The sequence below is a fragment of the Eumetopias jubatus genome, unplaced genomic scaffold, assembly GCF_037043125.1.
Source record: "Eumetopias jubatus isolate StellerSeaLion01/CBP00866 unplaced genomic scaffold, mEumJub1_p1.0 scaffold_4, whole genome shotgun sequence".
NCBI lineage: Eukaryota > Metazoa > Chordata > Mammalia > Carnivora > Otariidae > Eumetopias > Eumetopias jubatus.
This window is the reverse complement of record NW_028274810.1, coordinates 78887265-78908568: the sequence shown is the minus strand read 5'-3', so window position 1 is coordinate 78908568 and position 21304 is coordinate 78887265. Positions and strand designations below refer to the sequence as shown.

General features: G+C 52.0%; 1 protein-coding gene across 1 annotated transcript; it reads right to left on the bottom strand.

The window, feature by feature from the left end:
- Positions 1 to 947: 947 nt before the first annotated feature.
- Positions 948 to 2542, bottom strand: LOC114217224 (annexin A2-like). Its single transcript, XM_028114052.2, is given in 3 exon segments — positions 948 to 1715; positions 1718 to 2122; positions 2346 to 2542. Coding segments are annotated over 3 exon segments (1065 nt in total). The 5' UTR covers positions 2494 to 2542; the 3' UTR covers positions 948 to 1203.
- Between the last annotated feature and the right edge of the window lie 18762 nt (positions 2543 to 21304).

Here is a 21304-nt window from a genome sequence, read left to right as displayed (position 1 = left end):
GATCATGCCTTCGTTTCCCGCAGAGGCATGCCCACAGGCGCATCCGTGTTCCTCACGTACACGTGTGCGAATGGGCATGCCACCAGCCAGTGTACGCCCACGGCCCCATGTCTACACTCCTAATCCCCTCCAGTCCATGCCCGCACAGGCCGGGCCTGTCTTCTGCTGGCACACGCACACACGTTCGAGGACCGTCCCGCACAGTCCCCCGCGCTGGTGTGGGTACACCCCTGCACACGCCAGTGTGGGAAGCCCAAGTGACTGCTGTCAGACTGTGGCCTTGCTGGGCATCCGCCAAGTCCCTGCTGCGGACCAGGGAGAATTAGGGTTCTGATGGTTGCCTCGGGCCCCCGGCAGAGAGACGTGAGCCTTTTCTCTTTTCCCTTTCTGGGGCCAGCCTTCTGAAGTGCCATGAATATAAAGTATTCAGTTCCCTTCCCTCCCCAGAGACCAGGTTGTTCTCTAAATACCAAGGTAGGAAAGTGGAGACTTCAAAAGGTCATTACCAAATATCGAGAGGTTGGTATTTAGCTAGTGAAGTGGCTCCTGGAGGAGAACCTCAGACCTCAGTGGGGAGCCTTTGTTAACAGCACTGTTGTTGTTGCTGTTGTTGGGGCCAGCCGGCCTCCTCCTCCTGGGCCAGGTGGCCCCCTGAGCTGAGGGACAGACACTCAAGGGCAGGAGGGGCCTATTTGGGGCTCTGGGTGGGCAGGAATGGTAGCTCTGTAGGTGGAGATCCTAGGGATCAGGGTCCAAAGAGCACCCCAATTTTTCTAGGGTGCCCATGGGAGGAAACAGGACTTCATTCAAAACCTCAGGACCCGAGGGGCCTCGCTGGAGCCAAAACGTCCATCCCTCTGTCTCTAGACTTCGAAAAGGTTTCTGGGATGGGACAGGAACTCCCCCCTACGGAATGTTCCCTTCCCTTCCTCCTTTCTCTCTCTCTCTTTTTTTTATAAAGTAAAAATTCAGTTTATTCATCTGTTTATGACACAGTACACAAGAGGCAAAGTGTTTCACATCATAGATTTCACTTCCAACTCCTTGGAATGTTCATTTCTTTGGCTAAAAGGAGAGACTAGACATGAGAGGCAGGCAATGCTTAGGCAACTGACATAAGGATGGGGAGGGGGTGATGCTAACACCATCCTCGCAGGGACAGGCACAAGGGGTCTATTAGTCACAAGCTATTTTCGGGAACTGTTAGCTGGAAACAAAGGAGCACCACTGCTGGGCGCTCATCTGCCGTGGGCCTCCGTCATCCCCACCACACAGGTACAGCAGCGCCTTCTGGTGGTCGCCCTTCGTGTCTTGCTGGATGTAGTAGTACAGGGACTTGCTGTACTTTCTCTTGAATTCAGACCTAATTTTCAACATGTCCACTTCACTGTGAGAGACCATGATTCTAATCAGGACTTTATCATGAGTCCCCTTGCCCTTCATGGAGTCGTACAGCCGGTCAGCAAAATACAGGGGCTTGTTCTGAATGCACTGGACCAGGTTCAGGAAAGCATTTTCCAGGTCTCCTTTGACCTCCTTCTTGATGCTCTCCAGCATGTCATAAGGGCTGTTGCTCTTGTACCTTTCACATACTTTCTGGAGGTGACACACACTCCGCTCAGTCATGATGCTGATCCACTTGGGCACATCAGTTCCTTTCCTTTTCACTCCAGCATCATAGAGATCCCGGGCATCTTGGTCAATCAGTTCATAATGACAGGGCCATCCTCTGCTCTTCTGCCCTTTGCAAGGGCAACCATCAGCTTGCGGAAGTCACCAGATGTGTCAGAAACGGTGTCCTTCTCCAGATCAGTCTTGTACATTTCTTTGTAGACTCTGTTAATTTCCTGAAGCTCTTGGTTGGTCCTTGAGCAGATGATCTCAATGAGGGAGTCCTCATCAGTCCCCAGCCCCTTCATGGAGGCTTTCAGCTCAGAAGCATCATACTGAGCAGGTGTTTTCAATAGGCCCAAAATCACGGTCTCCAGGTGGCCAGACAAGGCTGACTTGAGTGCTGATGCAAGTTCCTTTTTGGTCCTTCTCTGGTAGGCGAAGGCAATATCCTGTCTTTGTTCATTGCTGTGGTTGGTCAAAATGTTGACAATGGTGACCTCATCCACACCTTTGGTCTTTTTTTTTTTAATTTTTTTGAAGATTTTATTTACTTATTTGACAGAGAGAGAGAGACAGCGAGAGCAGGAACACAAGCAGGGGGAGTGGGAGAGGGAGAAGCAGGCTCCCCGCAGAGCGGGGAGCCCGACGCAGGACTCGATCCCAGGACCCCGGGATCACGACCCGAGCCGAAGGCAGACGCCTAACGACTGAACCACCCAGGCGCCCCACACCTTTGGTCTTGATGGCCGTTTCAATGTTCAGAGCATCACGCTCAGCATCAAAATTGGTGTATGCTTTGACCGACCCGTATGTACTTGGGGGTGTGGAGTGATCACCCTCCAAGCTGAGCTTGCAGAGAATTTCGTGAACAGTAGACATTTTGAAGAAAGCTGGGCCCGGCACCGTGAGCTGCGAGCGTCCCCAGTTGTAGAGCCCCTCCTTTGCTTTTTATACTTAAGGTGAACAACAACAACAAAATGATTACTTAACAGCACAGTTCCTCTTAGGATCTTTGTTTTGGGGGGGACAGGAAGGGGAGGCCCTGAGGGCAGATGTTGGCAGGAGCCAGGAAGTAAGAACAAGGACTTGGCCAAACTGCTCTGCAGGGGAAGGAGAGGAATTAGTTTTGCTCCTGAGAGGGAAGGGGAGAGAGGAAAGACAGGAGGGAGGGGTGGGGAGAGCCAGGGCTCTAGTGGGAGGCTGGGGTGCTGGGTCTTCCCCACCTGCGCTCCACAGCTGTCCCCTCCCTTCTCCACCCTGCTCTGGGCCCCAAGCCTGACCCCCTCGAACAGCCCTGACCTCAGAGGCCCCTCCGCCTCTGGCTTCCGGTTGGATTTGGCCAACAGGAGGTTCTGCCAGGAGAGCAGAGGGCAGGGAAGAGTTTGGGGGGTTTACTCTCTGGCTCCCTTCCAGCCTCTACCTGAGGTCACAGGTCCTGCCGGGAGGGGATCCCCGACCCAAATGACAGCCACACATGCCGTCCTGCTTCTTTCCAGCTCGGTCAGTCCTGTTTGCTGGGGTGCCGAGGTGACTTCACTACAGTCCAGGACAGGATGCTACTGTCTGCTTCTCCCCCCCGCCTGCCCCCGCCACGCCCCCAGCCGCAGCTGAGGACCAGGGGCAGCAGGTCCTGGGCTGCACGAGACTGCGGCAGAGCCAGGTAGGGTGCAGCGGGGGAGAAGGAAGCTGTGGAGCTGTGACTCAGGGATGGATTTATTTTTCTGGCTCCTAAGAGGCAGCAAGGGAGGGAGACAGGCAGAGGGGGGCCTTTCAGGACTCGTGACGCATAATGCAATCAGATGACATTTAAATATTCATAAAAAAGAATGCAGATGTGAGTGTGAGACGGGTGGGCCAGTGTGGGAGGGAGGGAAAGAAAGAGATTGGGAACCACAGGCCACATTTTCCAGAGTGAGAAAGGGCATTTGGGATCATTTAGTTTGACCTTTAACTGTGGCAGGAATTTCTTTCTGGCATCCTGACTGGTGAGGCGGGTGCCCTTAGCACCACGGACAGGGAGCTTACTCTGTCCTAAAGCAAGGTCCTCCATCTTGGGGCAACAATCCTTGCTGCAGGGAATTTGGCTGGAGAGTGGATGAGGTCTGGCTTCCTGAGGAGCCAGGGTGGGAGTGGGGTGGAAGGAAATCAACACCAGTTTGGGGATCAGGAGACCTGGGTTCTTGATCCAGCCTGGATGCTCCTGGCTGTGCGACCTGAAGGAAGTCACTCCACCTCTCTGAGCCTTAGTGCCTCATCTGTGAGGCATGGACACTTTCCTTACGAGGAGTCCAAGGGGGTTAATGAGCTGTTGCCTTGGCTGGCGGGGCCAGGACCCTCAGCCGGGTTGGGGGTTCTCTGGACTCCCTCTCGAGGAGGGGTGGGGAGAGACCGCCAAGGTCTGAGGTTCATTGGGCATCTGGGGTTCATCTTTGGAGGTGACCGGGTGGTGGCCAGCTTCAGTGATTGTTATGGAGGAGGCTCGGTGGGGGACAAGGTCAGGACTCAGTCATGTCCAGCTGCTTAAGGCTGGACCGGATGTCTTCGGGGTGGCAGGGTGGAGCAGACCCCGCCGCGCAGAGTGGAAGAGATGGGATAAAACCAGGAGCCAACGAATGTAGTTCTACTTCTCGTCTGGCTTTGTGGTCTTGGGCAAAAGTCCTAACTTTTCTGACCCTTAGTTTCTTTATCTGAAAATTGTAGAAAACAAATAGCCAGAGCCTCCTGGGGACGTTCTAAAGATTAGGGAGGCAGGGTCTCTCGAAATACCAGGTGGGTGGGGGTATAGGGGCTCCCAAGAGCCATGTGGGGCCATGAGAGTCTGAGGAGGAGGTCAGCAGGCCGTTGGCTTGACCAGACTCAGCCTTATGCCTCTGAACCTGGGGCAGCAGAACCTATCCCATGCCTTCACAACCCGGGGCGGGTTAGGACATGGAAGGCGTAGTCTCGCTTCCCGCCCGCTGTGGGCATGCCCACGACAGGCCCCCGCTGGGATTCTTGGCTTAGACTTCCTGACTGACAGGGAGCTCACTGCCTCCGGCTGTCGCCCAGGGCATTGCCAGAGGCTCTGCTGGGAATTCTCCCTCAGCTAGACTGAGTTTTTCTCTGCGGCCCCATCAGCCCCCTGGCCCCAGACAGGCTTGGGAAAGTCTAGGAGGCTTCTTACCCTTGGGGCTGCAGCAAGAGGAGGTCAGAGCCGCAAAGAGCTGGCTTGAAGGAAGGGTCGCGACGGGGCCGCGACTGGCCCTCCCCGCCCTGCTGGGGGGGGGGGCTTTCTCGTCTGTGTCCCGCCCCATCCTCGCCCCACCCCCACCTCAGACGTGGGACTCTTCCTCTTGCCATTCCGTCAACTTCCCCTGTGCCCTTGACTCTGTCCCTCCCACTCCTCCCCTGGGGCCTTTCCCAGTTGAGTGACTCCTCTCTCGGATGTCATAACCTCTGCCTCCACGCTGCCTTTCCCCCTGTAGCCTGTGACTCTCCAAACCTACGGAAGGCTCTTCCATTGTAAAAACAAGCCAATGAAGAGGCAAAGAGTGACAGCCCTCCTGAGCCCCAGTGGCTCCTGTGGCTTTGATCCGTCCTTTTTGCTTTGAAACCAAGTTTCCCCAGCAGCTTCTACTCCCCATCCTCACTTCCTCATCTCCCATGACTGCAGTCGGTCTTCTGCTCCCACAAAGACCTTTCCGAGGTCACCGGTGGCATCCATGATGCTAGGCCCTCTGGACACCCCTCAGTCCTTACCTTGGCTCCTGTCCTGCCTCTGTTGGCTCTGGTTTTCTGCCCCCACGTGGCCCCAGGAGGCTCTTTGGTATTCATGTCTGCCAGGGGTCGGCACCTGGCCTTCTTTTCTTTCTACTCCTACACGGTCGGGTCAGTCCACCCATTGGGTGACCATGCTTGCCATCTGCTTCCCAAGGACTCCTGAATCTCTACCACCAGCCTGGGCCTCCCTCCCAAGCACCAGACCTGCATATCCAACTGCCCGATGGCCAGCTCTATCTGGACGCCCTTCACGCTCACCACATCCAACATGGAGTTTGTCATCTTCCTCCCCAGGGCTCTCTGCATCAGGGAACGTCAACTCTACCAACCCAGGCGCCCAAGCCAGAAACCTGTGGCCCTTCCCCATTGACTCCTTACCTCTCCTACTCTCCTACTTCCATTCAATTGCTGGGTCCTGCCAGCTCTACTTCCCAAATATCTCTCTAACCTGCCTTCCTTTCTGTTTGGAAGGAATATCTCCTGCTTAGATCATTCACACAGCCCCCTACCGGTGTCCCAACCTCTAGTCCCCAGATGCCAGCAACACGGGCAGTGCTCTGCCCCAGGGAGGAGAGGAAGCGGGTGCAGACGTCACTGACGCAGGGCTCTTGAACCTGGGACAGATCAGGAGTTCTGTTTCCCTGTGACTCGGGGCCTGGCTTCGGGGAGAAGGGATATGTGCACACGTGGGCATGCGTGTGTGTATATCATGCGCCTGCCTGGGTGTGCGCTTGCATACGTGTGCATGTGCGCACTGTGTGTGCACTGCCTGTGTGTGTGTGCACGCTGGAGAGGGTGTGATCCAGGAAGGGCTCCCATCCCCACTGTCCCTAGAGATGTTTCCCAAGAGCCTGTCTCTTGCCAGTCACCCGCCCACACGGGAGAACAAAGCTCTTTCCAGCTGACTGCTGCCCATGTTTGCCGAGACAAGAGTTGTACATCTCAATTTTTATCACATGAAAATGAAATAAAGAACGCTGGACTAGCTCCCGAAGAAACAATACTGCAGGGAGAGACAACTCCTTTGCTGCCGAGTCCCCCGCTCCCCTCTGCACCTCCCGGAAGAGCTGTCCCTGCTGAGATGTCAATACTCTTCTCTCTTTGGGGCCTTCAAAGAGGGTGTCATGGCTCTTACATTTAAAAACACAAGGAGAGTTAACTGCACCACAGCGGCGAGAGATGCGGTTCCAGAACCTGCTGCATGGTTGCTGCCAGCTGGTGCAGCTCGCCTCCGCAGTCCCGCCTTGATGTGACTGCCTTCACTAGGCGAGATGCTTTCCTTCTCAATTAGGAAAAATCCACAGCTCCGTGCCCCACATGGTATGGGGGCAGTGCTGCAATTAGCCCTGGGGGAGCGGGAACAGAGGCCACACAAGAGATACCTCTCTTGGCCGGGGTTTCAGCCCCAGCCTGGCCTGGACCAACAGGCTGGCTTCCCTTCGGGTCCTTCCCTCCTGCTTTCCCTTCCTCTGTCCCTCCCCACTGGTTCACACAATAAACGTGAACTTGAGTCTCTTCATGCTCCATGCCAGGCCCCTGGGTAGATCTGAGGACACAGAGGAATAAGATGTGACTTATCGTCCCCCCACAATAAGACTACAGCCCATGAGTCAGGAGGAGCAGGAGAAGAGAAGGAAGAGAGGAATAAGATGTGTATGGTCCCCTCCCTGGGGGGCCCCAGAGCTACTCAAAGACACTGATGGGAAAATAGGTAAGCCCAGATGCCAGCTAGCCTCTTTCTGTTCCTTAAGATCAGATTGATTCAAACCCTCGTTCCACAGCCTGGATGTCCAAAGCCTCCCAAGATTCCTGCACGTTCCTGGAGGCTTTCTCCCGTGTAGTGTGGTCAGGAGCACAGACTGGGGGCAGACCACCCAGATTCAAGTCCAGCTCACCCCCTGCTAGAGCGATCCACAGTACTCAGCAGCTCTGTGCCTCGGTTTCCACATCCCTAGAAGGCAGCCCGCTGTGGTACCTACTTCATGTAGTCAGCAGTTAGGGCAGAGCCTGGCACATCGTGAGCCCCAGGAAAGATTAGCTCTTTAGTCTTATTGTCATTTCTAGCTCTGAGCTCCTGCTTGCATTGAATTAATTCAGTTTGTGCATCTTTTCACCCCCCCTGCTGGTTCTGTCAGTTCTACCCTAAGTCTGTGCTCAATTCTTTTCTTGATGGACCTCAATCCTTTTCTTTCTGTTCCGTTAAAAAAAAAAAATCAGCCTCACCCCTAAAACAAAGCATGGCTGGGCACACAAAGTCCCTGTGGGTAGCAGACATTTCCAAAGGAAAGCGAGAAGGGACTTACAGATTACAAGGCCAGCAGTGTAAAAGACCATCTTTGATATTTCCATTCCTATAAGCCCCTCAGTGTTTCCACCACCTGAGCGTCAGCCTCCTGCTACATTGTTTTATTATTTTCCCCTTTGCTCCCCTCCGTCTCTCTCCTACCTCCAAATTCCCACTTATTTCCCATGCAGAGCAGTTTAACTAGCTCTTTTGGCTCCTTGTCTCTTGTCAAATCATACCCTCAGGATGTTACCTCCCCCCAAGTGCCATATCAAGGTATTTTCTTATACAAAGACGCTCGCTTCCCTAAAAGGAATTCTGCTGTCGGATGTTGTATCACTCAGGATCTAGCCAGGAAAAGAGGAGCCCCGGTAAACCTGTAGGACAGGAAGGATTTAATGCAGGGCGTTGGTGCCACAGAGAATGGAAAGGTAGAGACGGCAAATAGCACCGGCGCATAATACGCTGAAAGACATTCATGCAGGAGAGAGCCCCTGTCCCAGTCCCCCGCGGGTCCAGAGTTTGGGCCCGCACCCCTGCATGAATGGGGTCTGGGGCGAGGGCAAGCTTCCGGGATCATCAAGCAAAAGAGTAACAAAAGCAGGGGTGCCATCATGGACATGGGAACAGCCCTGGGGAGGCTGGAGGCAGGCCGACCTTCAGGAGGCTGCGGTCGACAGTCCAGGCAAAGAAAACCATCAGCACACCCCAGTTTGCTTCCCGGCCTCTCTGCTGGCCGGCACACAGCAACACACCCATCCCACCAAGGATGAGATCTGCGTGAGGCACTGGCCCATCTTTTTACAGATGGGGAAATCGAGGCCAGTGGACAGAGGCTTGCCCCCAGTCACAGAGCAAGAGGGGACCAATGCTGGGGGTCCTGCAGCCCAGCCGAGGGTTCTCCCCTGCGTCCCTCCCCAGACCTGCGTGCTAACTACAGCACATGAGTCAGGAGGAGCAGGAGAAGAGAAGAGGACGCAAAGGTGAACAGAACCTTCAGATTCCGCTCCGAGGGAGACAGCAGAAACTAATGAGATCTCTGCAGGATGTGCTGGGAGAGGCCTTTGAATGGCTGCAAGGGAAGGGACCACTGAGCAGTCAAGGACACACACAGCCTACTTCTGGGAGGGAGGGGTGAGAGGCAATTAGCAGCGGTGGGGAAGCGGCCGCCAGCCCACTCTCCAAACAGACCTGACACAAGGCCCTTGCTCTCCGCCTTTTGACCTCAACCAATCTCATAAACGCACAGCTTGTGAGAATGAAAGGCTGTCGTTTGGAGAGGGAACGTCTGGTCCTTCTTGGGTCAGGTGGGACCAATCTGGTCTCATTTAAAAGAGACAGAGATGGACTCTGGGCAAGTTAAGCGGCAGGACCTTGAGGTTCTCTCAGACTCAAGTGGGGACCCAAGGCCTGGCCTCAGACACAGAGAGGAACTAGGGGGGTGGTGGGCCAGGCCGAAGGGAGTGTGTGCTCCAGCCCAGACAGGGTCGGGGTGGGCCGCCGGGGCCCAGGCCACCCTCCGACAGTCCCCTCTCCCATGGCGTCCCACACGGGAGGGTGGGCAGAAGTCTTATGCCTGTGGTCTGGCTGCACTGGGGTCAGAAGAAAGAAAAAGTCATCTTCATGGCTCAAGAGCCATTACCAGGAATTTTCTTCCTGAGAAAACAGTGTGGGAGAGGGGCCCTCGCCTTGCTCCCTGCACCCCAAATCCAGGTGATATTAGGAACTGGGTCTTAGGTAATCAACACCCCACAAATACTCATTGTGGCTCTTACTTAGAAGGCCCACAGAGGAGAGGCACCTGCCCACCACTACTACTGACCTAGTGTCGCAGCCCTGCTAATGGCTTAATGAGAAGTCTCCCTTCCAAGGGTCTGTGAGAGGGCAGGGGTTGGCTGAGGACCGGTTTTGGATGAGCTGCCTTCCGTCCTTGAGCACAGAGGGGCTGTCGTGTTCCACGGCAGGGCCTCCCTTCCCCCTCTTCTCCGGGTCTACCTGGAAGAAGTCCTTTCTGCATGGGGCTGGGTGGCATGACTTTGAAGTGGACCCTTGGGGGCCTCTGGCAGGCTAGGGCTTGTGGCAGCAGGGGCCCAGCTGTGGAAGGAGGTGGCCGACCCAATGTCTGGACCGGGCAGAGAGGAGAGGCGGGAGGGAGCTGGGGGGCGCTGCCTGGGGCTCCTTGGCCCTGCCCTGGTTCCCTGCCCCCCACCCCTCCCCCAGTGCCCTGGTCCCGTCCTGGAGCCGCCCTCCTCCCTCCCACCTTCCCGCTCTCTCTCTTCCCCCAGGGGCGCAGGGTTTCATTTAAGCTGCAGCAATATCGGCTCAGGCAATCATCTCTCCCCGTCCTCTTTCCTCCGGCAGCTTGTCGCTGTTCACTCTGTAGCCAGGACATATTTAAAAGAGAGAAACTTTAAATTAAGTTTGGGAGAGTTTAAATGAAAGAAAACAAACCCTCACTATTATCACAGGTAAGAAAAAAGCTTCTGGCTCCTGGTGGAGATTTGCAGGCTTTCCTTCATCTTGGAGCTAGGAAGAAAATCATGAAGTTTTTTTCCTTTACCTTCACCCCCTGCTACCCCCACCCCCTGCCACCCAAATGCCAGGTTAATTGAATAGGAAGCCCGTCTATCTCAAAGTGGCCGAAGACTGGCCCAGCTCAGGAGGACAGGGTTCAGAGGCTCTGCAGGGTGAGAGGGAGGGGGATTCTTTCATTTCAGCAGCCTAAGCCTCTCCTTGTGGGGAAGGGAGATGCTTGCAAGGAAGGAAGGAAAGAAGGAGGCAAGCCCAACAACCGCCTGTAGGCTACCTGGGCCTTGGAGAGGAGGGAGGGTCCTGACCGTGACCCCCTGGGTAACGATCTCCTGGGACTAGCCCAGCTCTAATGGGTCCCCACCCTGTGCTCAGCCCTGTCCAGGGTGCTGCAGAGGGAGCATGAAAGAAGGGGATAGGTTGTATGGATCAATCCACTTCTGCCTGTACCCACTGCCTTCCCCCTTCCCGGGGTGGGGGCAGGGGGCACTGGGATGGAGGGCAAAGGCATTTATCAGCTGGGGAATGGAGCTTGACCATGCCAAAAATAGAACTTCACGTCTTCCACTGAGCTACTCCTCTGTCCCTTCCTCCGTTGGTTCTAGGCTCTTGGGAGCACAGATCTCTTGGACTCATCTCGGACGGGCATCTGTAGAGCATCCAATGTGGTGAGGTGAGCCTGGGGCCACCTCCTACTCAGGTACCGCGTCTCCCGGGAGAGCATGAGGTGGGTGGCCAGGCTGGTTCTGCTCCAGGCATTGGGACAACTGCTTATTCTCCTCTTCTTTCCTTGTCTCTTTTCCTGTCTGTGGTGAGATTTAGGGGGCAGGAATTTGGGGTGTGAATGGGGCAAAACGTGCCAAACACGCTGTTGGACCTGCTCGCTGTTGTCAGCCTGGGAGGAGGACTGAGCCCCCTGAATTCCTTGTGGTCCACCTGGGCCTTCAGACAGCAGGCGGGGTTTGGGGCTAAAGCTTTAGTACTTAGGGAAGTGCCTCTGCACCCCCTCTTGCCTACCCTATGGCGGCAGCTGGCTGCTCGGGGTTTAGAGGTTGTGTCCCTGCAATCTGTCTGAAACATTAACTCCCCTAACGCAAGCACTTACAATGGGCCACCCTCAGGACTATGAGCTTCACTGACATTGTCTCTCTCTTTTTTATTGAGGTAAGATTTATGAAACATAAAACATGTGATGAGCATATCTTCCTATCCTTTTGTCTAATATTTGTCTGTTTTATTTTATTTTTAAGATTTTATTTATTTATTTGACAGAGAGAGAGACACAGCGAGAGAGGGAACACAAGCGGGGGGAGTGGGAGAGGGAGAAGCAGGCTTCCCACGGAGCAGGGAGCCCGACGCAGGGCTCGATCCCAGGACCCTGGGATCACGACCTGAGCCGAAGGCAGACACTTAACGACTGAGCCACCCAGGCACCCCTGTCTAGTTTTTTTAAAGATTGAGTTTTTAATTCATCTGAAATTTGGTTTTGTGCATGATATGAGGTAAGAATCTACATTTATTTATTTTCCGGATGGGGATCCAACGGACTCAACATCACTTACTTTTTCTTCACTTACTTAAATGACCACCTTTATCTTATACTAAATTCATATATGCATTTATTGAATTCCTACTCTTTGCCAGGCACTATTCTAGGCATTGAAGATACAGCAGTGGATGAGACAGACAAGAGAAAGCAGAAGAAAAGCATAAACAGTATGAAAATGCAAAATTCTATGATCAATTTTGACAACAAATACAACTGGATTAAATTTCCCTAATGTAAAACAAGAACTCTTGGTTTGGATCAAAAAATGTAAACTTATTTCTATTCTAGTCCAAGAATAGTCAAATAAACCAGAGAATTGAAGAGAAAGCCCAGACACAGATCCTAGCACTTAAAATTGGTGAAAAGGTGCCCTTTAGAATGTGCGGTAAAGAATGGATTAGTTACCACGTGACATTGGGGCAACTGGTTTACTATTTGGAAGGGAAAAATGTTAGATCCTCTGCCTCAGCGTCATCAAAATAAATTCTAGATGGACGAGTCGTTTAAACTATTAATTTTTAGAAGAATCAGAAGGAAATATGGGCGAATATCTATCTGATTTTGTAGTAGTGAGGAAGGTATTTCTGAGCACAGTATTTTGAAGAACACACAAAGGGAAAGAATGACAAATCTGAAAACATAAAAATCAAACCATAATGTAGATCAAAAGAAATCAAACAACAAACTAGGAAATAATATTTGTAACATATATGGTAGTTGAGATGAAGAACTCTTACAGATCAATAAGAAAATCCAAAACCCTATTAGAAAAACGAGCAAAGGACATAAAATCAGAAATCTACAATAGAAAACGACACATGGCCAGTAAATATATGAAAAATTTCAGCATCATTAACAATAAAAGAAACTCAAATTAAAACAATGAGACATATAGCTTGCTTGTCATCTTAGCCAAGCTTTTAAAAAATCGTAGTACTTCGGAATGGCAAAGGTTTGAAGGAAAGAAAATTCCTCTGTCCTATGGTGGAGTGTGAATTGTCACAACCCTTCGGTAAGGCAATTTATTTACATGGATCAAAGGCTTTAAAATGTCTAGACCCTTTGATAAAACAATTCCATTTATAACCATTTCTCCGAAGGAAATAATTAGTCATGTGCACAAAGATTTATTTCCAAGGAGGTTCCTGGCAGCATAGTACACAATAACAAAAGAATAAAAACAAACAGAAAATGGCAATAATTTACTTAGGATTCCCTACATTAGGGGATTTGTTGAATAAACTATGAGGGAATGTTATGAGGTCATCAAAAATCATGTTCCCAATCATATTTAGTTTTCAAGAAGGTGCCCAGGGTATAAAGTCAAGTGGAAATAAAGAGACTGCTGGACTGTATTGATTGTATGGGTGATAAATTTCTAAGTAAGTCGGCTCAATTACATGACCTGTCTCTGCTTCTACCCACCCCCTACTGTCTGCTGCTTCTGCTAGGTGCTCCTTGTCGCCCCAGCTCTGCCTTCCCTCTGGGGTCTCTGCCTTTCCCCAGGAGAACCTCAGCTTTCCTGGTCACGGTTCCTCTCGCAGGCACCCCTATCCTCCATGGGCTTCCAATATCTCCAGTCAGACCCACCATCAGTGCATTGGAATCACCCAGTACCAAAGCCTAGTCAAGACTGTCAAGTTCTAGAATCCCAACCAGAAAGAGTTAGATGAGAAGTTATTGGTTCACAAGCCATGGGAGGTTGAGAGATATATTCAGAATTCAGAAATGACCAGAGCCAGGAGTTTGACGTCCTCCAAAAGCTCCCACTCCATTTCTCACCTCTCCTTCTCTTGCTGCATTGGCTCTGTTGTCTCCTACTCAGACTGATCTCTCCCACAGGGTGGGAGAGGTTGTCACCAATAATTTTGAGGATCACATCTCATGGCTTTGCCTTCAGAGAAAGATTGACCCTTTTCCCTTAGTTCTGATTTGAAATTCTCAGAGAAGATGCCTGATTGGCAGGACCTGGGTCATGCCCTCTCCCATGTGGTGATAAGGTTCACTCCTGTGATTGACAGCTTCCCCTTGAACCACGTGGTTGGCGTAGGAGATGAAGCAGCTGCCCAGAAGAAGGGAAGGGAGCAGAGGGGTGGGCAGGCAGGTCAAACTCCTCTCTCTCAGTGGAATGCCAAAGGAGTATGTTAATGTCCCCAAGGTCTTAGGGGGGATTTTAGTCAAATTGCTCTTTTTATTTTTGCATAAGGTCCCTTTCTCCTTCCCAGGAACATAGACCAGAGGGTGGGGCCGTGGGAAAATCACTCTTCAGGCTGAGGCTCAGAACTCACACATTGTGACTTCCTCTCACCTACGTTGGCTGGAGCCACCCATTTTCCCAAGGCCAAAATCAACTGAGGGGAACATTATCAAATCACTTTTTATCACTTGTTTTAAACAGTCAACTTATAAAATGACAACCATATATTACTATACTCCTATTAGAATGACTAAAGCAAAAAAAAACAAAAAAAAAAAAACAACCAACCAAAACTGATGATACCAAGTGCTGGTGAGGATGCAGAGAAACTGGAACTCTCCTGTGTTGCCAATAGGAAAGCAAACTGATAGAGTACCTTTGGAAAACCATCCAACAGGTTTTTATAAAATTAAACATACACTGACCGTGTGGCCCAGCGAGCCTACCCACAGACATTCACCCAAGAGAAATGAAAACTTACCCTAAGCTAAAGAGGCCAGATTCAGAAGGCTACATACCATCTCGCTCCATTGTATAAGACACTCTACAAAAGGAAGGACTGTAGGGCCAGAGAACAGAGAATAGATTTTAAAAAATGATTGACAACAAAAGTGGTCCTTTCTAAAAACGTCTTTTGTTTCCTTTGCTGAATTGTTTTTGTAAGAAGCCTCTTCTCCTTAGCTTAGACCTGTCTGCCCACTGTTTTGAATTCAGGATATTGTTTAGCCTGTATTGCTTGGTGTTTCCCCTTTCTACTATTGAATGAAAAACATTTCTCTCTGAAGCTCGTGTTTAACCGTAATTAGGGAGGGTGGGTCCTCCTTGGTTCTACTCAGTCTACCTGGTAGCAATTCTTCTATCTGATTTCAAGCAAGGCCAGTCTGCATAACTGCTTTTCCAGGTAGTCAGGGCTGGGTTTGGCCCCGGCTGCACCTCTGCAGGCTTCTGGCACCAGGAACAGCGTCCAAGGGTACCTTGAGGTGCCAGGGCAACAGGCCCGAGACTCGGGGAATCCAGGTGTAAAAGATGACGGGTGGCATCTTTGGTGAGGCTTGAAAGAGAACACCAATGGGGAGAGGGACCCCAGGACAAAGGAGATTCAGGCTCCAGATGGCTAGGCTAGGCGACAACCAAGCCTGAAGAGGTTGCAGGCCTGAGTGGACTTGGCTGGGGATTTCAGACAGGGACAGTAAGTCTATCCCCTGGCCTTCCCCCAAAGAAAGACCAGGAATGTGGCAAAAGCAAGGCAAGAGGGTGTTATCCAGGCTTGCCAACACGTGGGCCCTCCACTCTGCCCAATTTCCTCTGTAACTGAAATCCTTCTTGCCTTCCCATGTGAGTCCCAGCCCAGATCCTCAGCAGGCAGAGGACGCACTCACAAGGAGCAGGTTGGTGGCTAAGAAGGCTGCATGATTCTGCAGAGATGTGCTCCCCAAGGCAGATGATGGGTTGGGCTGGGGCCCCTCCCTCCTTCCTCTTGTCCCTGAAATTACCTCTGGATAATCAGGGACTCTCTTCCACCCCACCTGCCCCCAGTCTGCTCTGCACGTGCAGGCAGCTTGCTGGTCTCCTTGGGCTGACCTTGGTTTGGAGGCTGCCATGGGGCAGTGGCAGCGTCAGGACCCAGGGCTAGAGTAGCACCTGCCACTCCAGTTATAGAGCTCCCCGCAACTTAGAGCCATGACACCCTTATCCCTGGACGCCTCTCACTTTCCTGGATCAAGCTTCCAGCTTGGCCTGGCTGGTGTGTGATCTTAGAAAAGTCCCTTCTCCTTGGCTCAGTGGTCCTCTGTCAACCATCCAGGATGGTGACTGGTCCTGGGAAGGGACATGAGAACTGGGGGTGGTGGGTCTCGAACCCGGGGAGGGTCACCTTTTTCTACTAGGTCTGGGCTGAGCTGAGCTGGCCTCTGCCTATGGAGGGAGGAGAAGCCAGGCAGAGAATGTTCACTGGGAGATTTTAGTCATGTATGTTGAGCCTGTGGATTCAGGGAAGCCACATCCAGTAGCGGCTGGTTGTAGGGGACTGCGTGTGGAGCTTCCCTTCTGTTATCCTTGGACCTTCTGCAGGACCTTGTTACACATCCCCGTCTGGTCTCAGATGTGTTGCCAGAAATGATGAAAGAGCCTCATCCCTGTTTGCGACAGAGTGGCAAGGGGAGGCTGGGCCCCTGTTTTCTCTGAAGCCCCCTTGGTGGTATGAGCCCGGGGGCAGGGGCGCAAGGGGGCTGGCACCCATAGCAGGGGTGACATGAGCGTGTGGCAGTTTGCAGAAGAGGCTTGAGGAAAGATGTTGGTGGGTGTGTGCTGGGGGACCATCCTGGGCAGCACGCTGGGGGCATTTTTGAGGTGGGGTAAGCTCTTGTGAGGGTAGGTGGTGGTGGTGGGCAGTCCAAGTATTGTCCTTTAAGAATTCCTGGGACTGTGACCTCCTTCTACAGTCCAGCTGAGGAGGTGGGGACATTCTGGCTGCAGGGGAAGGCAGTATGAAGTGGCTCCCTGAGTCTGGGGGTCAGGGGCACATTCAAGAGGGCTGCTGTCTGAGTGGATCTCAGAGGGCACATCAGTGAGCATCTTTGTTCAGAAACCTTTGTCTGTGTCTCAGACTATTTCTTCAGGACAAATTCCTAGAAGTGAAATTTCTGTGCCAAAACCCAGGGGCCCCAGTCAAAATTCTTTTGTCTGTAGTGACAGAAACCCCTTCAAGCTGATGTATCAAGACTGAACAAGTGTGGGCCAGGGGAGTAGTAACTCACCTGCAGTGGAGAAGCTCAGGGGCTAGACACGGCTTCCATCATGATGAGGCCTGGGACTCAGTCAGTGTCATCGGGGGCTCAGTCTCTCTCCCTTTGTCTCTAGCTCCGCTCTCTCCCAGCGCCCGCTCCTGGAATCCTGGGAACTCTAGCTCCGCTCTCTCCCAGCGCCCGCTCCTGGAATCCTGGGAACTCCTTCTCGTAACCCACCAGCTCAGCCATCGGCCCAAAAGAGAACATCTCTTTCCTCTTTGGTCCTCAAAAGTCCTGGGCTGAGTCTCACTGGACCGGCTGGTGTCCCTGAGTCAGACGCCAAAGGCGGGGAGATAACACAGGGCCTCCATTGGCCTTGGGTTACACAACTACTCCTGGAAGCTGGAGGTGTGGTTCACCCAAGCCAGTGGACCGAGAGTGAGGGCAGGGGGCTTCCCAAGGGAAGATCAGGATCCTAGTACCAAAAGATGCTGCATAGCAAGCCCCACGGATGTCCACTCCGAGCAGGGACATCCTGCTAGGATGTCCTATTTCTAACCCTCTCAGTGTTCCATCAAAACTTATTTTAAGCGATCACTTAGTAGCCGTGGAGACCTCACTGGAGCAGAGGACCAAGGAAGGCCAGAAACCCTCTAGAGAATCCTTTGTTACAGAAACCACTGCATGTCAGAGTGTGGCCAGGCTTTGTTCTAGGCCCAGGGGACCACTGCCTGCAGAGAGTGTCTATCTTGTGTGGGGGCAGATGGTCAGAGTCAGTGGGTCACAGTCCATGGGCACTTGGGCCTCGGGTGGCGGGGGGCAGGGTAAGATTGTGTACTGACTTCACGTGGACGTGCATGGCTGGAGGCTCCAGGGGCCGAAATAAAGGAAAAGAATGGGGAAGAATGGTCTTGCCAAGGGGCTTAGACTTGACCTTGGGCAATGGGAAGCCAGTCAGGACTCAGAGTGGGAGAGTGATTCGGGCAGATGTGTGTCTTTGTCTGCTCAGGCTGCCGGGACAAAAGCCACAGCCTGGCTATTTAAACAGCGAAGTATCTCACCGTTCTGGAGCCTAGGAAGTTCCAATTCAAGGTGTGGCTGATTTGGGTTCTGATGAGAGCCTTCTTCCGGGCCTGTGGACGGCTGACTTCTCACGGTGTCCTCACGTGGTCTCTCCTTGGTGTGTGCACACGGAGACAGAGTTTTCTCTCTCTCCCCCTTCTTGTGAGGCCCCTACTCCCATCACAAGGGCCCCACCCTCATCTACCCCTGGTTACATCCCAAGCACCCTGCCTCCAAACACCATCACAGTGGGGGGTGGGCTTTGACCTAGGAATTTTAGGGGGTGCAAGCATTCCGTCCCTAACAGGTGGTTTGGGCACGCATGGGGGGACTGATGACCTGTGGAAGGTGAAGAGTACTAGAGGGTCACCCCCCTGTCTTCTCCCATGTCTCCTCCTCCTGTGTCGGTCCAGTCCCCAACCCCCTCAATCTCCTACCCTCCCCCTTCTTCCCACTTCCATTTGTCTCCTTGGAGGATGGGGAGCTGCCTTCCCAGAAATCGAAGTTTATGGGGAAGTTTATCCTTGGCACGAGAGACATTCGCCTCACTCCAGAAAACCCCCGGTAAAATAAATCTAATTAAATCTGTTACTGTTCACAGAGACTAGTTTTGTGGGCAATTGACCTGTTTTATTTATTATGTAAACCATCACGAAACCCAAGCTCCATATTATTTATGCTAATGGAAGGGACTAGGTAATAAATCCCGCCTGAGGATGTGGGCAGACCAGATGGTGTGGTGGCACTTTGATGGCTCGTACCGGAGGAACCTGTGCCAGACGTCGCTCCCAACCCCGGGAGAAGGGCTGGGGGCTCTGGGAGGGGGCAGCATGGAGTCCTGGGGGCAGCCTCACTCTCAGCAAATTGCAAAGTGCTAATGAGAAGAGGGGGGCTTTCTGGGTCATCTCCCTCTCGGAGGAAACTCCAATCTGTGTTCTCTCCCTTGGGGAGACGGGAATAAAAATAGATGGTGCTCCTCCGGGGTGCCACATCCTAGGGCAGCCTCTGCCATCTCCACGGTCACGTTCGAGTTGCACAAGAACCCTGAGAAGTAGGTCTTATTTGTCCTATATCACAGGCAAGAAACGTGAAACTCAGTGTCGGAACCGAGGTTTGAACCCAATGTATTTGACTTGCAAGCCTCGGGTCTTACCAGGGAACGTGACCTTAGATAAAACAGATCCAGGAAGGAAGGAAAGGCATGAACCAAGAGGGACGAGAGGAAGAGAGGAGGAAGGCAAAGAGGGGAGGACCGGAGAAGGGGAGAAAGGAAAGATTGGAAAAGGGGCGGGGCAGATGGGAGGAGAGCAAAGGAAGGCAGGGAGATGGGGCTGAATCGGGGGGAGGAGAAGGACAAGGGACAAGGGGCAGGAGGATGGGGGAAGAGGCAGAGAGGTGTTTTCTTCTGCCTCAGAGTGCAAGCTGGCTCTAGATTTTCAGGGGAGATAGAGTTGGTTACATGAGGACAAGCGCAGGGACGGTGCACACGCAAGGGGGAACTGTTTCTCGTTGGGAGGGCAGCTGCCTTTTAGAGAAAAGAAAAGCAGGGAGCTTATTTACAGCTGAAGGCTGAGAGCATCAGCCCTTCAAAGAAAGGGAGAAGGGAACACAATTCAGGAGGCAGAGAGGAGAAGGAGCTGAGTTTCAAGGAGCCTTGCAAACAAGCAGAGCGGGCGACCGGCCCGTAGCTGCTCCTCCCCAACCTGCTGCAGGTTGCACCAGGCAGACGCATTGTTCCGTCTGCTGAAGGTCAGGTACAGATTCTTGTTTTCCTGGCTTGTTGCGGGTCAAGGGGCCAAAAGAGAGGAATTGAATCCGCAAAGTGGCTGGATTTATCTTCAAACAGTAAGGCACAATTAGAGCAATGCAGAGAGGAATAAAATCAGAGAAGGAAGACACTGGGGCTACCGTGGGGAGCGGTTTGGACTAGCCATGCGAACTTGAACAAGTTACTTCGTGTCTGTGAGCCTCCATTTTCTCAGGGTGCCCACCTCCAGTGTTGTTGGTGAGGACTGAACAGGGCGAGGTGCGTGCCAGCATGGTGCCCAGCACAGGGGAGGTGCCTCTGAGGTGGGGTCCAACTCTGCAGTGGGGCGTTGCACGCAGGGAGTTTAGTTGGGGCTCTGGGGAGGGCAGGGCACTGGACTGGGAGGAAGGAGCTGGGGAGTGATGCACTTGCACGCAAGGCCTTGGCTCACAGGGAGCTCTGCAGCTCGGATGGACCTGTGTCAAAGGGTGACCAACTGACCCAGTTTGCCCGGGATCTGCAGGGTTCCCAGGATACAGGACTCTCAGCGCTAAAACTGGAAAAGTCCTAGGTGAACTGGGACACAGTGGTCATCCTTTGGTGCCGAGTTGTCCTGCCTCTGTGGCACAGGGGCTGGACCTTTATATTTCAATGGACGTGGGTTGTCTCTAAGGAGGGGACTTAACCGTGGGCAAAGTGACTGTCTTTGACTGAGATCAATCCCTGGAGAGGCACTGGGCTGTGAGCCGTCAGTTCTCAAAACAGTCGGGGAATGAGTGTCTTGTCTGGGAGGATGGAATCTGAGCGGCTCACTGTAGTATCCACTGAGGTGGCTTGGTAAATGTGAATTTTCTCCTCGCTGCTCGTGATGGAGGTCAGAGTAGTTATAAAAAAAAAAAGGTTCTTAGGGCGCCTGGGTGGCTCAGTCAGTTAAGCATCTGCCTTCGGCTCAGGTCATGATCTCAGGGTGCTGGGATCAAGCCCCTCATCCGGCACCCTGCTTGGTGGAGAGCCTGCTTCTTCCTCTCCCTCTGTACCCCCCCTCAAGTAAATAAATACAAAATCTTTAAAAAAATTTATAAAAGGAATGTTCTCGAAGGCGTCACGACTGGTGTCAGCTGCTGCCATATTTTTTCTTTCTTTCTCTTTCTTTTAAAAGATCTATTTCTTCCAGATTGTCCAATTTGTTGGCATGTAATTTTTCATAATGTTCTTTTATAATCCTTTGTATTTCTCCTCCGTTTCTCATTTTATTTGACTTCCCTCTTTATCTCTCTCTTTCTCTCTGTCTTTTGATGACTCTAGCTAGAGGTTTATCATTTTGTTTCTCTTTTCAAAGAACCGGCTCCTGGTTTCATTGATCTGTTCTATTGTTTTTTAAGTCTCTATTTCATTGATTTCTGCTCTGATCATTATTATTTCCTTCCTTCTACTGGTTTTAGGCTTCCGTTGTTCTTCATTTTCCAGCTTCTTTAGGTGTACGATGGAGCTGTTTTAGATTTTTTGTTTGTTTGTTTCTTGAGGTAGGCCTATATGGCTATAATCTTCCCTCTTAGGACAGCTTTTGCTGCATCCCAAAGATTTTGGACGCTTGTGTTTTCATTTTCGTTTGTCTCCATGTATTTTACTTTTTTATTTCCTCTTTGATTTCTTGGTTGGCTCATTCACTGTTTAGTAGCATGTATTTAGCCTCCATGTATATGTGCTCTTTCAATGTTCTTCCCTTGTGACTGATTTCTAGTTTAATATTGCTGGGGTCACAGAAGACGCATGATAGGATTTCAGTCTTCTTGAATATATTGAGACTTGTTTTGTGGCCTAACGTGTGATCTACCGT